Source organism: Schistocerca gregaria, chromosome 7, assembly GCF_023897955.1.
Source record: "Schistocerca gregaria isolate iqSchGreg1 chromosome 7, iqSchGreg1.2, whole genome shotgun sequence".
NCBI classification, from domain to species: Eukaryota; Metazoa; Arthropoda; class Insecta; order Orthoptera; family Acrididae; genus Schistocerca; species Schistocerca gregaria.
The window spans coordinates 322,666,154-322,684,766 of record NC_064926.1 but is presented as its reverse complement, the minus strand read 5'-3'; the positions used below and the strand labels follow the sequence as shown (position 1 = coordinate 322,684,766).

General features: G+C 43.4%; 1 protein-coding gene across 1 annotated transcript in view; it reads left to right on the top strand.

The window, feature by feature from the left end:
* The window catches only part of LOC126281760 (uncharacterized), a 111,903-nt gene extending 93,950 nt beyond the window's left edge, over nt 1–17,953 (top strand). The window contains exons 4-6 of the mRNA XM_049980958.1: nt 5,468–5,553; nt 7,594–7,750; nt 16,243–17,953. Of these exons, the coding sequence (XP_049836915.1) occupies nt 5,468–5,553; nt 7,594–7,750; nt 16,243–16,436 (437 nt within the window). The 3' untranslated portion in view covers nt 16,437–17,953. The remainder of the gene's footprint in view (nt 1–5,467; nt 5,554–7,593; nt 7,751–16,242) is intronic.
* The last annotated feature ends 660 nt before the right edge of the window (nt 17,954–18,613 follow it).

Here is an 18,613-nt window from a genome sequence, read left to right as displayed (position 1 = left end):
GGGAGCTCCAACGTTAGGCGGGTGATGGAGCCCCTTAGGGAAATAGCGGAAAGGTCGGGGAAGAAGGCCAGTGTTCACTCTGTCTGCTTGCCGGGGGGTCTCATCCGAGATGTGGAGGAGGCCCTACCGGCGGCGATAGAGAGCACTGGGTGCACCCGACTGCAAATTGTTGCTCATGTCGGCACCAATGACTCTTGCCGTCTGGGTTCAGAGGTCATCCTCAGTTCGTACAGGCGGTTGGCGGAGTTGGTGAAGGTGGAAAGCCTCGCTCGCGGGGTGGAATCAGAGCTAACTATTTGTAGTATCGTTCCGAGAACCGATCGCGGTCCTCTGGTTTGGAGCCGAGTGGAAGGCTTAAACCAGAGGCTCAGACGATTCTGCGGAGAGCTGGGGTGCAAATTTCTCGACCTCCGCTATCGGGTGGAGAAATGTAGGGTCCCCCTGAATAGGTCAGGCGTGCACTACACGCCGGAAGCGGCTACGAGGGTAGCGGAGTACGTGTGGAGTGCACATGGGGTTTTTTTAGGTTAGAGAATTCCCTCCCTAGGCCCGACAAGACGCCTCCTGAGACGCGGCAAGGCAGGAGTAGGCAAAATGCAACAAGGAATAACAATATTAATGTGCTAATAGTAAACTGCAGAAGCGTCTATAGAAAGGTCCCAGAACTGCTCTCATTAATAAACGGTCACAACGCCCATATAGTACTAGGAACAGAAAGTTGGCTGAAACCAGACGTAAACAGTAATGAAATCCTAAACTCTGATTGGAATGTATACCGCAGAGATAGGCTGGACAGTGAAGGGGGAGGCGTGTTTATAGCGATAAGAAGTGCAATAGTATCGAAGGAAATTGACGGAGATTCGAATTGTGAAATGATTTGGGTGAAGGTCACGGTTAAAGCAGGCTCAGACATGGTAATTGGATGTCTCTATAGGCCCCCGGGCTCAGCAGCTGTTGTGGCTCAGCACCTGAAGAATAATTTGGAAAATATTTCGAGTAGATTTCCCCACCATGTTATAGTTCTGGGTGGAGATTTTAATTTGCCGGATATAGACTGGGAGACTCAAACGTTCATAACGGGTGGCAGGGACAAAGAATCCAGTGAAATATTTTTAAGTGCTTTATCTGAAAACTACCTTGAGCAGTTAAACAGAAAACCGACTCGTGGCGATAATATATTAGACCTTCTGGTGACAAACAGACCCGAACTATTTGAATCAGTTAATGCAGAACAGGGAATCAGCGATCTTAAAGCGGTTACTGCGTCGATGATTTCAGCCGTAAATAGAAATATTAAAAAAGGTAGGAAGATTTTTCTGTTTAGCAAAAGTGACAAAAAGCAGATTACAGAGTACCTGACGGCTCAACACAAAAGTTTTGTCTCAAGTGCAGATAGTGTTGAGGATCAGTGGACAAAGTTCAAAACCATGGTACAATATGCGTTAGATGAGTATGTGCCAAGCAAGATCGTAAGAGATGGAAAAGAGCCACCGTGGTACAACAACAGAGTTAGAAAACTGCTGCGGAAGCAAAGGGAACTTCACAGCAAACATAAACATAGCCAAAGCCTTGCAGACAAACAAAAATTACGCGAAGCGAAATGTAGTGTGAGGAGGGCTATGCGAGAGGCTTTCAATGAATTCGAAAGTAACGTTCTATGTACTGACTTGGCAGAAAATCCTAAGAAATTTTGGTCCTATGTCAAAGCGGTAGGTGGATCAAAACAAAATGTCCAGACACTCTGTGACCAAAATGGTACTGAAACAGAGGATGACAGACTAAAGGCCGAATTACTAAATGTCTTCTTCCAAAGCTGTTTCACAGAGGAAGACTGCACTGTGCTTCCTTCTCTAGATTGTCGCACAGTTGACAAAATGGTAGATATCGAAGTAGACGACAGAGGGATAGAGAAACAATTAAAATCGCTCAAAAGAGGAAAGGCCGCTGGTCCTGATGGGATACCAGTTCGATTTTACACAGAGTACGCGAAGGAACTTGCCCCCCTTCTTGCAGCGGTGTACCGTAGGTCTCTAGAAGAGCGAAGCGTTCCAAAGGATTGGAAAAGGGCACAGGTCATCCCCGTTCTCAAGAAGGGACGTCGAACAGATGTGCAGAACTATAGACCTATATCTCTAACGTCGATCAGTTGTAGAATTTTGGAACACGTATTATGTTCGAGTATAATGTCTTTTCTGGAGACTAGAAATCTACTCTGTAGGAATCAGCATGGGTTTCGAAAAAGACGATCGTGTGAAACCCAGCTCGCGCTATTCGTCCACGAGACTCAGAGGGCCTTAGACACGGGTTCACAGGTAGATGCCGTGTTTCTTGACTTCCGCAAGGCGTTTGACACAGTTCCCCATTGTCGTTTAATGAACAAAGTAAGAGCATACGGACTATCAGATCAATTGTGTGATTGGATTGAGGAGTTCCTAGATAACAGAACGCAGCACGTCATTCTCAATGGAGAGAAGTCTTCCGAAGTAAGAGTGATTTCAGGTGTGCCGCAGGGGAGTGTCATAGGACCGTTGCTATTCACAATATACATAAATGACCTGGTGGATGACATCGGAAGTTCACTGAGGCTTTTTGCAGATGATGCTGTGGTGTATCGAGAGGTTGCAACAATGGAAAATTGTACTGAAATGCAGGAGGATCTGCAGCGAATTGACGCATGGTGCACGGAATGGCAATTGAATCTCAATGTAGCGAAGTGTAATGTGATGCGAATACATAGAAAGGTAGGTCCCTTATCATTTAGCTACAAAATAGCAGGTCAGCAACTGGAAGCAGTTAATTCCATAAATTATCTGGGAGTACGCATTAGGAGTGATTTAAAATGGAATGATCATATAAAGTTGATCGTCGGTAAAGCAGATGCCAGACTGAGATTCATTGGAAGAATCCTAAGGAAATGCAATCCGACAACAAAGGAAGTAGGTTACAGTACGCTTGTTCGCCCAATGCTTGAATACTGCTCAGCAGTGTGGGATCCGCACCAGGTAGGGTTGATAGAAGAGATAGAGAAGATCCAACGGAGAGCAGCGCGCTTCGTTACAGGATCATTTAGTAATTGCGAAAGCGTTACGGAGATGATAGATAAACTCCAGTGGAAGACTCTGCAGGAGAGACGCTCAGTAGCTCGGTACGGGCTTTTGTTGAAGTTTCGAGAACATACCTTCACCGAAGAGTCAAGCAGTATATTGCTCCCTCCTACGTATATCTCGCGAAGAGACCATGAGGATAAAATCAGAGAGATTAGAGCCCACACAGAAGCATACCGACAATCCTTCTTTCCACGTACAATACGAGACTGGAATAGAAGGGAGAACCGATAGAGGTACTCAGGGTACCCTCCGCCACACACCGTCAGGTGGCTTGCGGAGTACGGATGTAGATGTAGATGTAGATCTCAAGTGTCGCATAGCACAGACTGTAGAAACATATGCTTATGAGGACTGCTCAATCAATTAAACCAATTGTTTTTAACTCCCTATGCGTAGTTATTGTACTAGTTGGACTGTTGGGAGCACTTTGAAACTCACGAATGATTCCTTTCATTAGTTTTGTGCAATTTTTTTTCAAAACCTCCCTCCACAATGCTTGATGTCCCAGGCCATCAGAACATAACTTCTGCTAGTCTTGGATTTGCTGTGTTTCTTCTTTCGCGTTTCCACTTCACAATCACATCACCAATAATTAACCTGGACAGCTTTAGAAGGGTTGAAATATCCGTTATGGATTTGTTCTCAGGTAATATCCAGTGACAACTCCACGCCTGAAGTGCTGACTGACTCAATCTGCTCCTACTGCTTTTCTTCTGACAGACCTTCTTTTTTACTGGCGGATCTGCCTACCGTGACATTTAGTGGTCAATCCCGCTTTATATAATGGTGTCCACATACTTTTGATAACATAGTGTGGAGGTTCGATTTCGCGCGCAAAAAGAATGCAACAGTATAACAACAGTTCCACCCTCTAATCGCTGAGTTAACTGCTAGTTTGTTTATATATTTAATCTCTCTCAGTTGTCATCCATATTTCCGTTTATCTACAGTACTAGCCATTAAAATTGCTACATCACGAAGATGACGTGCTACAGACGCGAAATTCAACCGACAGGAAGAAGATGCTGAGATATGCAAGCGACTAGCTTACCAGAGCATTCACACAATGTTGGCGCCGGTGGCGAACCTTGCAACGTGCTGACATGAGAAAAGTTTCCAACCGATTTCTCATACACAAACAGCAGTTGACCGGCTTTGCCTGGTGAAACGTTGTTGTGATGCCTCGTGTAAGAAGGAGAAATGCGTACCATCACGTTCCCGACTTTGATAAAGGTCGGATTCTAGCCTATCGCGATTGCGGTTTATCGGATCGCGACATTGCTGCTCGCGTTGGTCGAGATCCTATGACTGACGCCGTGCTGGATCCCAACGGCCTCGTATCACTAGCAGTCGACATGACAGGCATCTTATCCGCATGGCTGTAACGGATCGTGCAGCCACGTCTCGATCCCTGAGTCAACAGATGGCGACGTTTGCAAGATAACAAACATCTGCACGAACTGTTCGACGACGTTTGCAGCAGCATGGACTACCAGCTCGGAGACCAAACCTGCGGTTACCCTTTCCGCTGCATCCCAGATAGGAGCGCCTGCAATGGTGTACTCAAAGACGAACCTGAGTGCACGAATGGCAAAACGTCGTTTTTTTTCGGATGAATCCAGGTTCTGTTTACAGCATCATGATGGTCGCATCCGTGTTTGGTGACATCGCGATCAACGCACATTGGAAGCGTGTATTCGTCATCGCCATACTGGCGTATCACCCGGCGTGATGGTATGGGGTGCCATTGGTTACAAGTCTCGGTCACCTCTTGTTCGCATTGACGGCACTTTGAACAGTCGACGTTACATTTCAGATGTGTTACGACCCGTGGCTCTACCTTTCATTCGATCCCTGCGAAACCCTACATTTCATCAGGATAACGCACGACCATATGTTGTAGGTCCTCTACGGGCCTTTCTGGATACAGAAAATGTTCGACTGCTGCCCTGGCCAGCACATTCTCCAGATCTCTCACCAATTGAAAACGTCTAGTCAATAGTGGCCGAGCAACTGGCTCGTCACAATACGCCAGTCACTACTCTTGATGAACTGTGGTATCGTGTTGAAGCTGCATAGGAAGCTGTACCTGTAAACGCCATCCAAGCTCTGTTTGACTCAATACCCAGGCGTATCAAGGCCGTTATTACGGCCAGAGGTGGTTGTTCTGGGTACTAATTTCTCAGGATGTATACACCCAAATTGCGTGAAAATGTAATCACATGTGAGTTCTAGTATAATATATTTGTCCAATGAATACCCGTTTATCATCTGCATTTATTCTTCGTGGTGTAGCCATTTTAATGGCCAATTGTGTAATAGTGGAAGCACTATAACTTGGTTGTTTCTGTGTGTTTCAGATCCGGAATCGTTTTTGCTTAGTCTCATCATTCTGTACACAGCGTACGCCCTTTCGTGTTTGGGCCTAATTTACGGTGCCTACAAGGTAACGATTTTGTTATTATGGCTGCAATATTTAGTAGAAGTAATACAATTTACAGTTGTAATGCGTCTGTTGCGTCTTTTTATGTATCCAGCACGCTTCTTACTGAAGCACTCTCTTTTGAATAACAACATTTTAAATTTCAGCTATGTATCTGTTTCAGTGGTTCATCTGGCCGTTATCCAAAAAGAAAACTTTTGAGCAAACCAATGTGAAAGTCATCTTTTATTCTATCAGTAGGTTATTAGTTTCATTAGCATCAGACATATATGTAATACAACACGATCTACATCCTCAAAGGATGATTTCAAATGCAGAAATTCGGGGAATTTGCATAATAACTGTGACAGAAAAAAATCTCTACTACAGACTCGAATAATAATTAACATTACGACAAGACAATTATGCGCTATAGATCAGGTCGTCGACGAGGTAATGCACTACGAGCTCCCATTTTGAAGAAAATTAGATGTTAACAATTTTTTTTTCTTTTTCAGAAATATTCTCCTTTCAATTGCCAGACTGCGTTTTTACCCTGTCTACGTCGGTTATCATCAGTTGTTTTGCCACGAGGTAACAAAACTCGTCTACCACTTTTATTGACTCAGTTCCTAATCTGATTCCCACGGCATCGTCTGATTTGATTGACCATATTCCACTACCGTGGTCCTAGCAGCAGATAGTGTACTACCACTTAAAATAAAAGCAATTTTTAAAAGGGCTTAATTGGGGAGAGATCTGGCGACCTTTTTGGCCAAAGCAGGGTTTGGATATCATGAAGACAAGCAGTAGAAATTCTCGCCATGTGTGGGCGGGCATTGTCTTGCTGAAACATGTACCCAGGCTGCCTTTTGATAATGGGCAACAAAACAGGGCATAGAATGTCGTCGACTTACTGCTGTGCTGTAAGAGCGCCGCAGTAGACCAAAGGGGTTCTGCTATGAAATGGCACCCCGGACCATCACTCCTGGTTGTTGAGCTGTATGGTGGCTCAGAGTCAGGTTGGTATCGCACTGTTGTCCAGAGTATCTCCATACACGTCTTCGCTGGTCGTCGGAGTTCATTCCGATGTGGCGGGATTCATCACTAAAGACAGTTCTACTCTGGTCAATGGAATTCCTCCAGGACGTAGATGTGATTGCAGACGTCCAAAACAGTGATGGGATCTGACTGTCACCCTCCATACGGTCCGAAACAAGGACTGAAAGTCTGGAGTGCTAATTTATTCCATACCAGGACCCCATTCGTTGCCATCTGGGGCACCCTTCCAGCACAACGGTACCTCGACAACATTCTATGCCCCATTTTGTTTTCCATGGCAAGTCACCCTGGGCTTACATTTCATCAATATAAAGGCCACTCGCACACGACGAGAGTTTCTACTGCTTGTCTTCGTGCTTGCCAAACCCTACCTTCGCCAGAGAGTTTGCTGGATCTCTCCCCAAATTAGAACGTTCAGAGCATTATGGGTAGGGCCCCCCCATCCAGCTCGGGATTTTGACGATCTAACGTGCTAATTGGACAGAATTTCACACTATATCCCTCAGGAGAACATCCAACAATTCTGTAACTTAATGCCATACCGAACAACTGCTTGCATAACGGCCAGAGGTGGACCAAAGCGTTACTCTCTTGCTTAAATTTGTGAAGATATTTCTCTTGAATACATCATCCATCTGTTCCGGTAATGTTTTTTCCCTGTTTATCGTAGAGTGTAGTTCAGCTAACTTTCTCCTTCTGGGGATGGACTGTCCAAAGTTGTCATCGAAAGAAGCGGCTATCGGAACACATATACCAGTGACAATGACAGTTTGAGATAGGCCTATACTGTGCATGCAATGATTAAGGCGATTGCTTCCAACAACCAGGAGATCTAGATTCGAATCCCAGTCTGGGAAAGGTTTCAAATTATCTGCACATTCATGATATGTACTAACCTGTAAAATGTCGTGGCCAATACGTTATCAGAGGTCAGCATTAAATCGGTACATACCACATTGTAAGAGTTGTGTATCACTCGAGCTGATACTTGTTTCCTTTCAGTGTAACCTGAAACTGATGTACCCGTTCGTGGCGCTGGATTTGGGACGGTTGGTGTCCATGTCCGTGGTCTTCGTGATGGCGATGACGGTGCTCAAGGCGAACGTCTACAACTTGGGCATCCTCATTGGTTGCAGTGTCGCGGGCGGCTTCATCCTGTGTGAGTTGCTGCTCGTGCCCTTCTCGTATTTTAAAAACACCCTTCTAAATTTGAGTTGTCCAAAGATTCCTACAATACGAATAAAGAAGTGTATACGATTATGCACATAGATATGTGTTTGGGTACGTGTGCACCAAACGTTTTAGTTTTCTTATGTTTGTATTTGCATAGATATTCCTGGTGGGAAGCCATTGCCCTTCTGGGTAGATTACTTATCATCGTTATGGACAAAAAAAAGTTAGGGTTTATGAACAAAAAAAGTTATGGTTCGTTCGTGTCCTCAGAATTCCATGAGCTTTTGATCTTCCACCTCCAGAACAGGTGTACGTTATAAATTAATGGCAAACGTGTCAGATTTTGCAGCCTAAATCGAATAAGACTTCCTTTACTCTGTTCATTGTCAAATGCGAGCAAGTATGAATAGCACTAACGCACTGGCATCGTGCAAGCGTTTCATCTATCACTGTTGCAAGTGAGAAGCGTCTTCGAACAGGACATTGCAGCTACAGTACTTTATAACTGGCGTCAATATGTTGTAGAATTTATCAATGGTGTTCTTTTCGCTTGTTATAACCGTCCTCTTTTGGAGGAATAAACGTTGACTCCACAAGATATGGGATTGTGATTAGTACGTCGATGGCATTCGGACGACAACAGATGCTCCTTGGTTCAGGAGACCCATTTGATGCAGCTCTATACTGTCGTTTACTATGAAAAATACAAATTTGCCGAATAGTATTTGACGAGTGTTGTAACTATATTGAAGGCTTCTTAGAAAGCTAAATCAGCTCTTTGTTCTCGGTTTAGAGAAATCATTAGATGTGAAAGTCCACTCAGATGTCATGTGAAAATAACTTTTGCTGATATACACTCCTGGAAATGGAAGAAAGAACACATTGACACCGGTGTGTCAGACCCACCATACTTGCTCCAGACACTGCGAGAGGGCTGTACAAGCAATGATCACACGCACGGCACAGCGGACACACCAGGAACCGCGGTGTTGGCCGTCGAATGGCGCTAGCTGCGCAGCATTTGTGCACCGCCGCCGTCAGTGTCAGCCAGTTTGCCGTTGCATACGGAGCTCCATCGCAGTCTTTAACACTGGTAGCATGCCGCGACAGCGTGGACGTGAACCGTATGTGCAGTTGACGGACTTTGAGCGAGGGCGTATAGTGGGCATGCGGGAGGCCGGGTGGACGTACCGCCGAATTGCTCAACACGTGGGGCGTGAGGTCTCCACAGTACATCGAAGTTGTCCCAAGTGGTCGGCGGAGGGTGCACGTGCCCGTCGACCTGTGACCGGACCGCAGCGACGCACGGATGCACGCCAAGACCGTAGGATCCTACGCAGTGCCGTAGGGGACCGCACCGCCACTTCCCAGCAAATTAGGGACACTGTTGCTCCTGGGGTATCGGCGAGGAAGCTGGGCTACGGTCCCGCACACCGTTAGGCCGTCTTCCGCTCACGCCCCAACATCGTGCAGCCCGCCTCCAGTGGTGTTGCGACAGGCGTGAATGGAGGGACGAATGGAGATGTGTCGTCTTCAGCGATGACAGTCGCTTCTGCCTTGGTGCCAATGATGGTCGTATGCGTGTTTGGCGCCGTGCAGGTGAGCGCCACAATCAGGACTGCATACGACTGAGGCACACAGGGCCAACACCCGGCATCATGGTGTGGGGAGCGATCTCCTACATTGGCCGTACACCTCTGGTGATCGTCGAGGGGGACACTGAATAGTGCACGGTACATCCAAACCGTCATCGAACCCATCGTTCTACCATTCCTAGACCGGCAAGGGAACTTGCTGTTCCAACAGAACAACGCGCGTCCGTATGTATCCCGTGCCACCCAACGTGCTCTAGAAGGTGTAAGTCAACTACCCTGGCCAGCAAGATCTCCGGATCTGTCCCCCATTGAGCATGTTTGAGACTGGATGAAGCGTCGTCTCACGCGGTCTGCACGTCCAGCACGAACGCTGGTCCAACTGAGGCGCCAGGTGGAAATGGCATGGCAAGCCATTCCACAGGACTACATCCAGCATCTCTACGATCGTCTCCATGGGAGAATAGCAGCCTGCATTGCTGCGAAAGGTGGATATACACTGTACTAGTGCCGACATTGTGCATGCTCTGTTGCCTGTGTCTATGTGCCTGTGGTTCTATCAGTGTGATCATGTGATGTATCTGACCCCAGGAATGTGTCAATAAAGTTTCCCCTTCCTGGGACAATGAATCCACGGTGTTCTTATTTCAATTTCCAGGAGTGTAGTTTCCTCACTCTGAAATCACATATAGCAGTAAACCTATGTTCTATCACTGAAACAAAGCATTTCATTTATTTTACAATGGCGATTTTTTTCCAATTAAGGTTGGTTCCATATGTATTGCTGAAAAACTTAATACTATCCACTTCTGTATTGCACTGCTTGTGTATACTATTTTCATAACTTGCAGATGTTTATGAGAAGTGCTGAAATTATTGCACCTCATCCTGTCAAAATTTTATGTTAATTCATCTACTGTGAACCATGTGTTTATGCTTTCAAATATTGCATTAGCTACCTTATCAGTGAGGCTGATGTGCTTTTTATTTCTATACCAGTAGTATCTAGGTAAAGGATAAAATTTGTACCTTCTGCGAATTACTAGATCATTTATGAATATTGAAAACAACAGAATGATGAAAATGTAACACTATGGTACACTATGTCTGATTGCCTCCAGTTCTAAGTACCTATTGCTCTATGAGCGACATGAAAGTAATACAGTACACATCCATAAACATCATGTTCAGATCAATGATTTTGAAACTCTAGACAAGTTCTGTAAACGGATTATTTTATATAGTTTGAATTATAGGTGTGAGCTCTTTCAATTGCGATGGTTTTTTAAGCTGCTGAAACAGACATGTGAAGAGTGATGCAAATCTATACGTCATATTTATCTCTAATCACCAGCGAAGGTCCTCTGTCATCTTGGAGGCCACAACTGTACAATTTTAAGTAACAGGACTTTATTTACCGCCACTCCATTTCCATAGCGCACCTTTGCTGGTGTTTATCCAAGAGGTGCTGCCACAGCTGTTGGAGGTTGTATCTCTTACCAACCGAGAGAGGTCGTGGTTTGAACACGAAAGCGCACCACTCTACTTACAGCTATCCTCATCGCTGGATTGGAAGCGGATCTCTAGTCCACTACCGCTGCGATCACTGGGTCTTTTTTATTTTCAAATTGTATTATGTGAAGTAGCAGCTCAGTAAAAACTCAAGAAGAATTGTATAGCACGGTCCTAACTGCCTGTATCGTACAAGAAACGACAAGCATAGGCGAGAGAACGCAGAAATCTTTGGTGCTGTTGTGATGCATGCAAGGAGAATGGTAGGTACCACTGTGAGCTTAGGTTGTTGCTGTGAGCTGTAATAAGATTATTTCAATAAAAAAACTGGATGCACATTTCTGAATATAGGTTCCTTACCTCAAGAGTAATCAGCTTAGGGTCCTCTACCACCTACAAGATTTTGAACAAAAAATTTGGAACTATATATATAACAATATCGTCTACAAACCGCGTCACTGAATATATCATCTGTCAACTGATTCGTATATACACTACTGGAAATTGAAATAAGAACACCGTGAATTCATTGTCCTAGGAAGGGGAAACTTTATTGACACATTCCTGGGGTCAGATACATCACATGATCACACTGATAGAACCACAGGCACATAGACACAGGCAACAGAGCATGCACAATGTCGGCACTAGTACAGTGTATATCCACCTTTCGCAGCAATGCAGGCTGCTCCCATGGAGACGATCGTAGAGATGCTGGATGTAGTCCTGTGGAACGGCTTGCCATGCCATTTCCACCTGGCGCCTCAGTTGGACCAGCGTTCGTGCTGGACGTGCAGACCGCGTGAGACGACGCTATTCAGTGTCCCCCTCGACGATCACCAGAGGTGTACGGCCAATGTAGGAGATCGCTCCCCACACCATGATGCCGGGTGTTGGCCCTGTGTGCCTCAGTCGTATGCAGTCCTGATTGTGGCGCTCACCTGCACGGCGCCAAACACGCATACGACCATCATTGGCACCAAGGCAGAAGCGACTCTCATCGCTGAAGACGACACGTCTCCATTCGTCCCTCCATTCACGCCTGTCGCAACACCACTGGAGGCGGGCTGCACGATGTTGGGGCGTGAGCGGAAGACGGCCTAACGGTGTGCGGGACCGTAGCCCAGCTTCCTCGCCGATACCCCAGGAGCAACAGTGTCCCTAATTTGCTGGGAAGTGGCGGTGCGGTCCCCTACGGCACTGCGTAGGATCCTACGGTCTTGGCGTGCATCCGTGCGTCGCTGCGGTCCGGTCCCAGGTCGACGGGCACGTGCACCTTCCGCCGACCACTGGCGACAACTTCGATGTACTGTGGAGACCTCACGCCCCACGTGTTGAGCAATTCGGCGGTACGTCCACCCGGCCTCCCGCATGCCCACTATACGCCCTCGCTCAAAGTCCGTCAACTGCACATACGGTTCACGTCCACGCTGTCGCGGCATGCTACCAGTGTTAAAGACTGCGATGGAGCTCCGTATGCCACGGCAAACTGGCTGACACTGACGGCGGCGGTGCACAAATGCTGCGCAGCTAGCGCCATTCGACGGCCAACACCGCGGTTCCTGGTGTGTCCGCTGTGCCGTGCGTGTGATCATTGCTTGTACAGCCCTCTCGCAGTGTCCGGAGCAAGTATGGTGGGTCTGACACACCGGTGTCAATGTGTTCTTTTTTCCATTTCCAGGAGTGTAGTTTGTTCTATAAATTTCCATTCACTAATGAGTTATGAATATCTTTGGGTAAACTTAAATTACAAGCATGATATTTTCAGAATACAGAAGGTGTCATAAGAACTATATCCGATGTTAGATCTAGGACATTCTGCAAAAATCATCTCAAAAAGCTTGGTATTTTGACAATCAAAGTATGTGCAAAGTATGTCAGTAATACTATGACACAAGACAATCTGTAAGAAGCCTCCAAGGGTTTAATATAAGTGAAGAAATGAGTCAGATACATGGGTGTACAGATACATGCATTCAAAAACTTGCCAGAGCTTAATAACTATAGTTAATGGGTAACGTCAGCTGAAATTTTCTACCAGACCAGGTTTTTAATCAACATTTGTTTAGCACAAGCTGCCACTGCAACCATTTTCTATGAAATATCTTTTTAATTCACCTGAGAATTTCACATAGAAACTAATAATGGCATTTATTAAAAATATTATTCTTAATAGCATCATAAACAACTAAATTATGCAATAGATTGTATTAACTTTGAATAGAGGAAAGAAAAAAATAGGAAAAAGAAAACACTGAAAAAATACTTCATGAATAAATGATTATCTTCTTATACTGATTCCTATCTTTGTGTCCCATGCTATGCATTTCCTTTGATTATATTTGTCGCGTCCCACAAATATACATTCCAATCTACTGTATAACAAACTTTATGAAATTTTGAAACTATTGTTATGCCTCTCGTATTATTGATAAGATAGGCTTCTGTAATATGTAATCGGTAGCCCTCTAACACTAGAAGACTACTGATTACACGTTATGGAAGCTCATCTGACACTCCAGCAATATGAGAGATACTTTGAGTAGAGGAAAGAAAAAAATATTAAAAAGCATTTCTTCAATAAATGAGTTTCCCCTTATGTGCTACCTATCTTTGTGTTCTCATCTTATGTCTTTCTTCTGATTGTATTTGCTTCATCTCATGAATATACGTTCGCATCTAGGGTATTATGAATATTATGAAATTTTGAAACTATTTTTGTATCTCTCATGTCACTGAAGTGTCAGATGAAGTTTGATAACATGTAATTGGTAGTCTTCTAATACTAGAGCACTACTGATTACATATTATACAAGTTCATCTTACTCTCCAGTAATATTAGAGATACAAAAATAGTTTCAAATTTTCACAACATTCATAATGACATAGATGGGATTGTATATTTGTAGAATGATACAAATATAATGAGAGGAAAAACATAATATCAGAAGACAAATCCAGGAAACAGTTAAGGAGAAAATCATTTACTGATGAACTGTTTCTTCACCATTACGTTTCTTGTTTTCCTTTTTTCTATTCAGAATGAATACAATATATATTGTAAATTAGTTTCTTATAATGCTGTTCAATTTTTTATAAATACTATTGTTAGTTTCTATATGAATGGGCCAGCTGAATCACAAGGAAATCTTCTAGAAAATGCCTGATATGTTGCTGTGTAATATGTACAATGCCCCATCAACCATGTCTTGCTGTTATTTTGCAATTTGGAATCATCGGGTTTTAGGTGTGACTCATGATAGACGGTCTCCATTACTTTACATTTAGCTTGCTAGGAATTTTTGAACAGTGCATTTGGTACTACTAACTGATATTTATTTCAGAATTTAGTCTTTCTCGTCTCATTCCTATTATTAATAAATATTCTCCCATGATTCCTTCTTCTATTTGTTTCCCTAATACCATGTCTCAGTCCCCCATCTCTCTTTATATACTTAATTATCCAGTCAGTAGCCTCATATACTTCCTTTCTCTTCGTCCTCTGCTTGTGTCATCGAGATGTACACCAGAAGATAAGAAATGATCGTAAAACATATTCCAAAATTCTATGACAGACTGATAACAGCGACATAGGTATGCAGGTGTATGCATTTAATCGACGATCCTTTGTAAAAATGGGAATGAATCTAAACATTTTTCCAGTCACTTGAGCTCCTCATTGCTTTGTCGTCTCATTCCTATTATTAATAAATATTCTCCCATGATTCCTTCTTCTATTTGTTTCCCTAATACCATGTCTCAGTCCCCCATCTCTCTTTATATACTTAATTATCCAGTCAGTAGCCTCATATACTTCCTTTCTCTTCGTCCTCTGCTTGTGTCATCGAGATGTACACCAGAAGATAAGAAATGATCGTCAAACATATTCCAAAATTCTATGACAGACTGATAACAGCGACATAGGTATGCAGGTGTATGCATTTAATCGACGATCCTTTGTAAAAATGGGAATGAATCTAAACATTTTTCCAGTCACTTGAGCTCCTCATTGCTGCACAGCTTACGACAGATAGTTGCTAGAAGATGAGCAGGTTCATTCCCATATGTTTATAGAATCGTGTAGGTGTATGAGTATCTTTAATACCGGTACCAGCAGTCTTTGCTCTGTCCCACATTCCTGCGACGACTGGAAGAAAGAATTGCAGGACGATCTTCTTCAGTAAAACAGTATCGGAATAATGAATTTAATATTTCGGTATTCTCTTTGTCATCCTCTGTATCAGTACCAGCTGGTCGCTGAGTTACTCTAACCAAAGCATTTGTTAAGTGAATAACACTAATATAAAACTTTGTATTTTCTATATACTGCTTGTTCTACAGAGATACGAGTATGGAGCCCAAAAATACGAGATGCAGCCTCATCCAATAACTTTCCTGTGCGAATATTTCGCCTGAGCACCGTAGAACCGTCTTCTGAGCCGGAAAATCGACAATACAGCCTTACCGCCTGCCTGATAAACTCGTCACACTTATGTTGCGCCAACGGCCAAAATCATTTAACAAAATGTGAATGTCCTGGAACTAGAGTCTGAGGAGGAAAGTTTTAGATCCGTGGGCTTCTATTGTAAATAAGAAGTCTTTCTAAATTAGGTCAGATCCACCCAGCGTCAAAGAACAGCCACTCTCGTCGTTGGTGTGAAGGATCAGAAGTGCTATGCAAGACATGTGTATACAAGATCTCCTTTCTTACAATGGACTTTCGTATATCGAGCAGATAACACGAACTATTCAAGAATGTTCTGTGGAGCATCGACTCTACACTCTGAAAAATCAGCAGTTGCCAAACATTGCATTGAGACAGTCCATTCCAGGAATTATGAAAATGTCAAGATTCTAACATTAACTGCCTGGGGCCTGGTGATTAAGAAATCCATTTGGAACTGTCTAATGAAGGATATACTTAATTGCGATGACGATTTTAACATGGATAAAATTTTTATCTGGCACTCGAAACAGTCAGCTCTTAAACACAGTGTCTCGATACTCCTGCCGCTATTGTATAATGTTTATAAACTAGAACATGTTACATGGTGCGGTTTGTCACGGACGAGTCGGCAGTATATCTCTCTGCCACCCTAGTGGCATTTCTGCTGCTTTGATGGTCTGTGTCTGCAGTTGTGACAGCGCGAGTGGCGTGTTTGCAAGGCAGGTGGGAGAGCAGCACCATCTTTCTTATGGCTCAGAAGATAGCTGACGGTCCTCAATCAAAATATCACAAGAGAAGAATTACGGGATATGTCTGCATTATTGCTATTTTATAGAACAATACTAATGTAGATTATGTATGGATGGTAGACCAGAGAGAAAGTGAGTCTGTAGATTGAGTTGCTAGTGTGCCATGTTGTTGTTGCAGTGTACCTCTTCTACCTGTGGTTCTGCACAGTCAGCATGTGCCAGGTGGTGCGTGACCTGGAGCATGCACGTGCTGAAGAGTCTACTCTACAACTGCAGAAGCAGCCACTCTCTGGGCCGTACAGCAAGTATGCATCTACTGGTATTGGCATATATGGGGACAGCTATGGTGCTTTTGCCAGACCTGTCTACTAAAACCGCTACTTCCCCATTCTCCAGAAGCCAACACAAGACATATATTGAGAAATTGTCCTTTCATAATGTTGCCAATGTTAATGCTGAGCTTCAGTTCAGCTGAAGATGGTCAGGTTGGTAAATTAAGAAAGATGTTTCTAAGTGTACAAAATAGTTTTGTATGTGTAATTACTTCGTTTTAGTTTTGTAGCAGCAGATGTACAATGAAGAGTTTATAAGATATTTCCAGGAAAGATAAATTAAATTAAGTGTGACAGTTTGTTTCTCTTCAAGATGATTACCTTGAACTACAAGTACATTCTGTCCTTGTACAACAAAATGTATCAAAGTTTACTACTGTTGTAGCCTTAGATGAGATTTTAGAACATTTTATCCAAAACATATAGATGAAGAACTTTATGGTTATATGTAAATCGTATACAGAAATTTCGTTTCCTATTGATGTAAACACTTGTTGGGGCATTAATATTAAAATTGTATCATATTTGGCTCTCTATTGGAAAGAAGCTGGAGAGCTTCTTCAGAAAATAACTATATAATTTGTGTTCAATAAAAGTATCTGAAATAACACTTACACCTTTTTTCATACTGATAATGTGTTTATGGATATTAAAATGCAGCAGTCAGTATTTAGTTCATCATTCACAAATACATCATGCTTTGTACATTTTATCTCAGTATTAGCCATACCCTGAAATATTTTGTTTCTAGGCTCCTCCCTGCTGGTTGATTGATATAAAACAATGTGGTTTTAGAACTTTTTATGAAAATATTGTATGTTTATTCAGATATGCTTGTGTTTGTTATTAACTTTCATGTTGAGATTTTCAATTCCCCCATGACAGATTACAGGCTATTGTGTAGGCGTTCTTGTCTCACAGTTAAGTAGAATCCATTAACAAATCATGACCTAACTTTACAATACTGAGGCTATCCTTACTTAGTCATAGGTCATTAAGGCACAGGAGGTAATTGCTAAGTCTCACAAGGCACTGGTAGAAGTGAAACTGTCAGGTCGTCATGTTGGTAATGCAATGCCATTTCAGTGAGTAGTGCAAAAGGCAAAAAATCTGAGTTCGAGTCTCAGTCCACCTCACAGTTTTGATCTGCCAGGAGGGGTTTGCATTAGCACAAGGTCTGCTGCAGAGGAAAAATCTCATTCTGGAATCTGACCCATTACCAGATCATGAATGCTTACAATATTTGTCAGTACTTCGTTGATAGGATTTTGCTGGTTCCTTTGCATGTATGATGTGTGAACCTCATTCACATAACTTTTTTCTGCTTTGAGTGAATGAATTAGTACAGCTGTATGAAAAGCTTCTTCTACTGTAGTGAGAAACTGCATGATCATTATTTTAAAAAAAGTATGTAATGAAGCTAACTGTGTTTCCATAAGCTGTTCAGTATCCATGGCATGAAATAATGTTATTATCTATATAATGATGATGTAAATAAAATAGAAAGAAACTTCCACATGGGAAAAATATATTAAAAACAAAGATTCCAAGACTTACCAAGCGGGAAAGCGCCTGTAGATAGGCACAATAAATAAAACACACAAACACACACACACAGAACTTCGAGCTTTCGCAACCTGCGGCTGCTTGGAAAGAGGAAGGAAAAGGAAAGATGAAAGGATGTGGGTTTTAAGGGAGAGGGTAAGGAGTCATTCCAATCCCAGGAGCGGAAAGACTGACATTAGGGGGAAAAAGGATAGGTATATACTCGCGCGCGCACACACACACATATCCACCCATACATACACAGACACAAGCAGACATATTTAAAGGAAAAGAGTATGGGCGAGCTTCACACATTCGTCCACATCAAACCCACCAACAAGCAACAGTACCTCCATTATGACAGCTGCCACCCATTCCATATCAAACGGTCCCTTCCCAACAGCCTAGGCATTCGTGGCAAACGAATCTGCTCCAGTCCTAAATCCCTGGACCATTACACCAACAACCTGAAAACAGCTTTCACATCCTGCAACTACCCTCCCGACCTGGTACAGAAGCAGATAACCAGAGCCACTTCCTCATCCCCTCAAACCCAGAACCTCTCACAGAAGAACCCCAAAAGTGCCCCACTTGTGACAGGATACTTCCCGGGACTGGATCAGACTCTGAATGTGGCTCTCCAGCAGGGATACGACTTCCTAAAATCCTGCC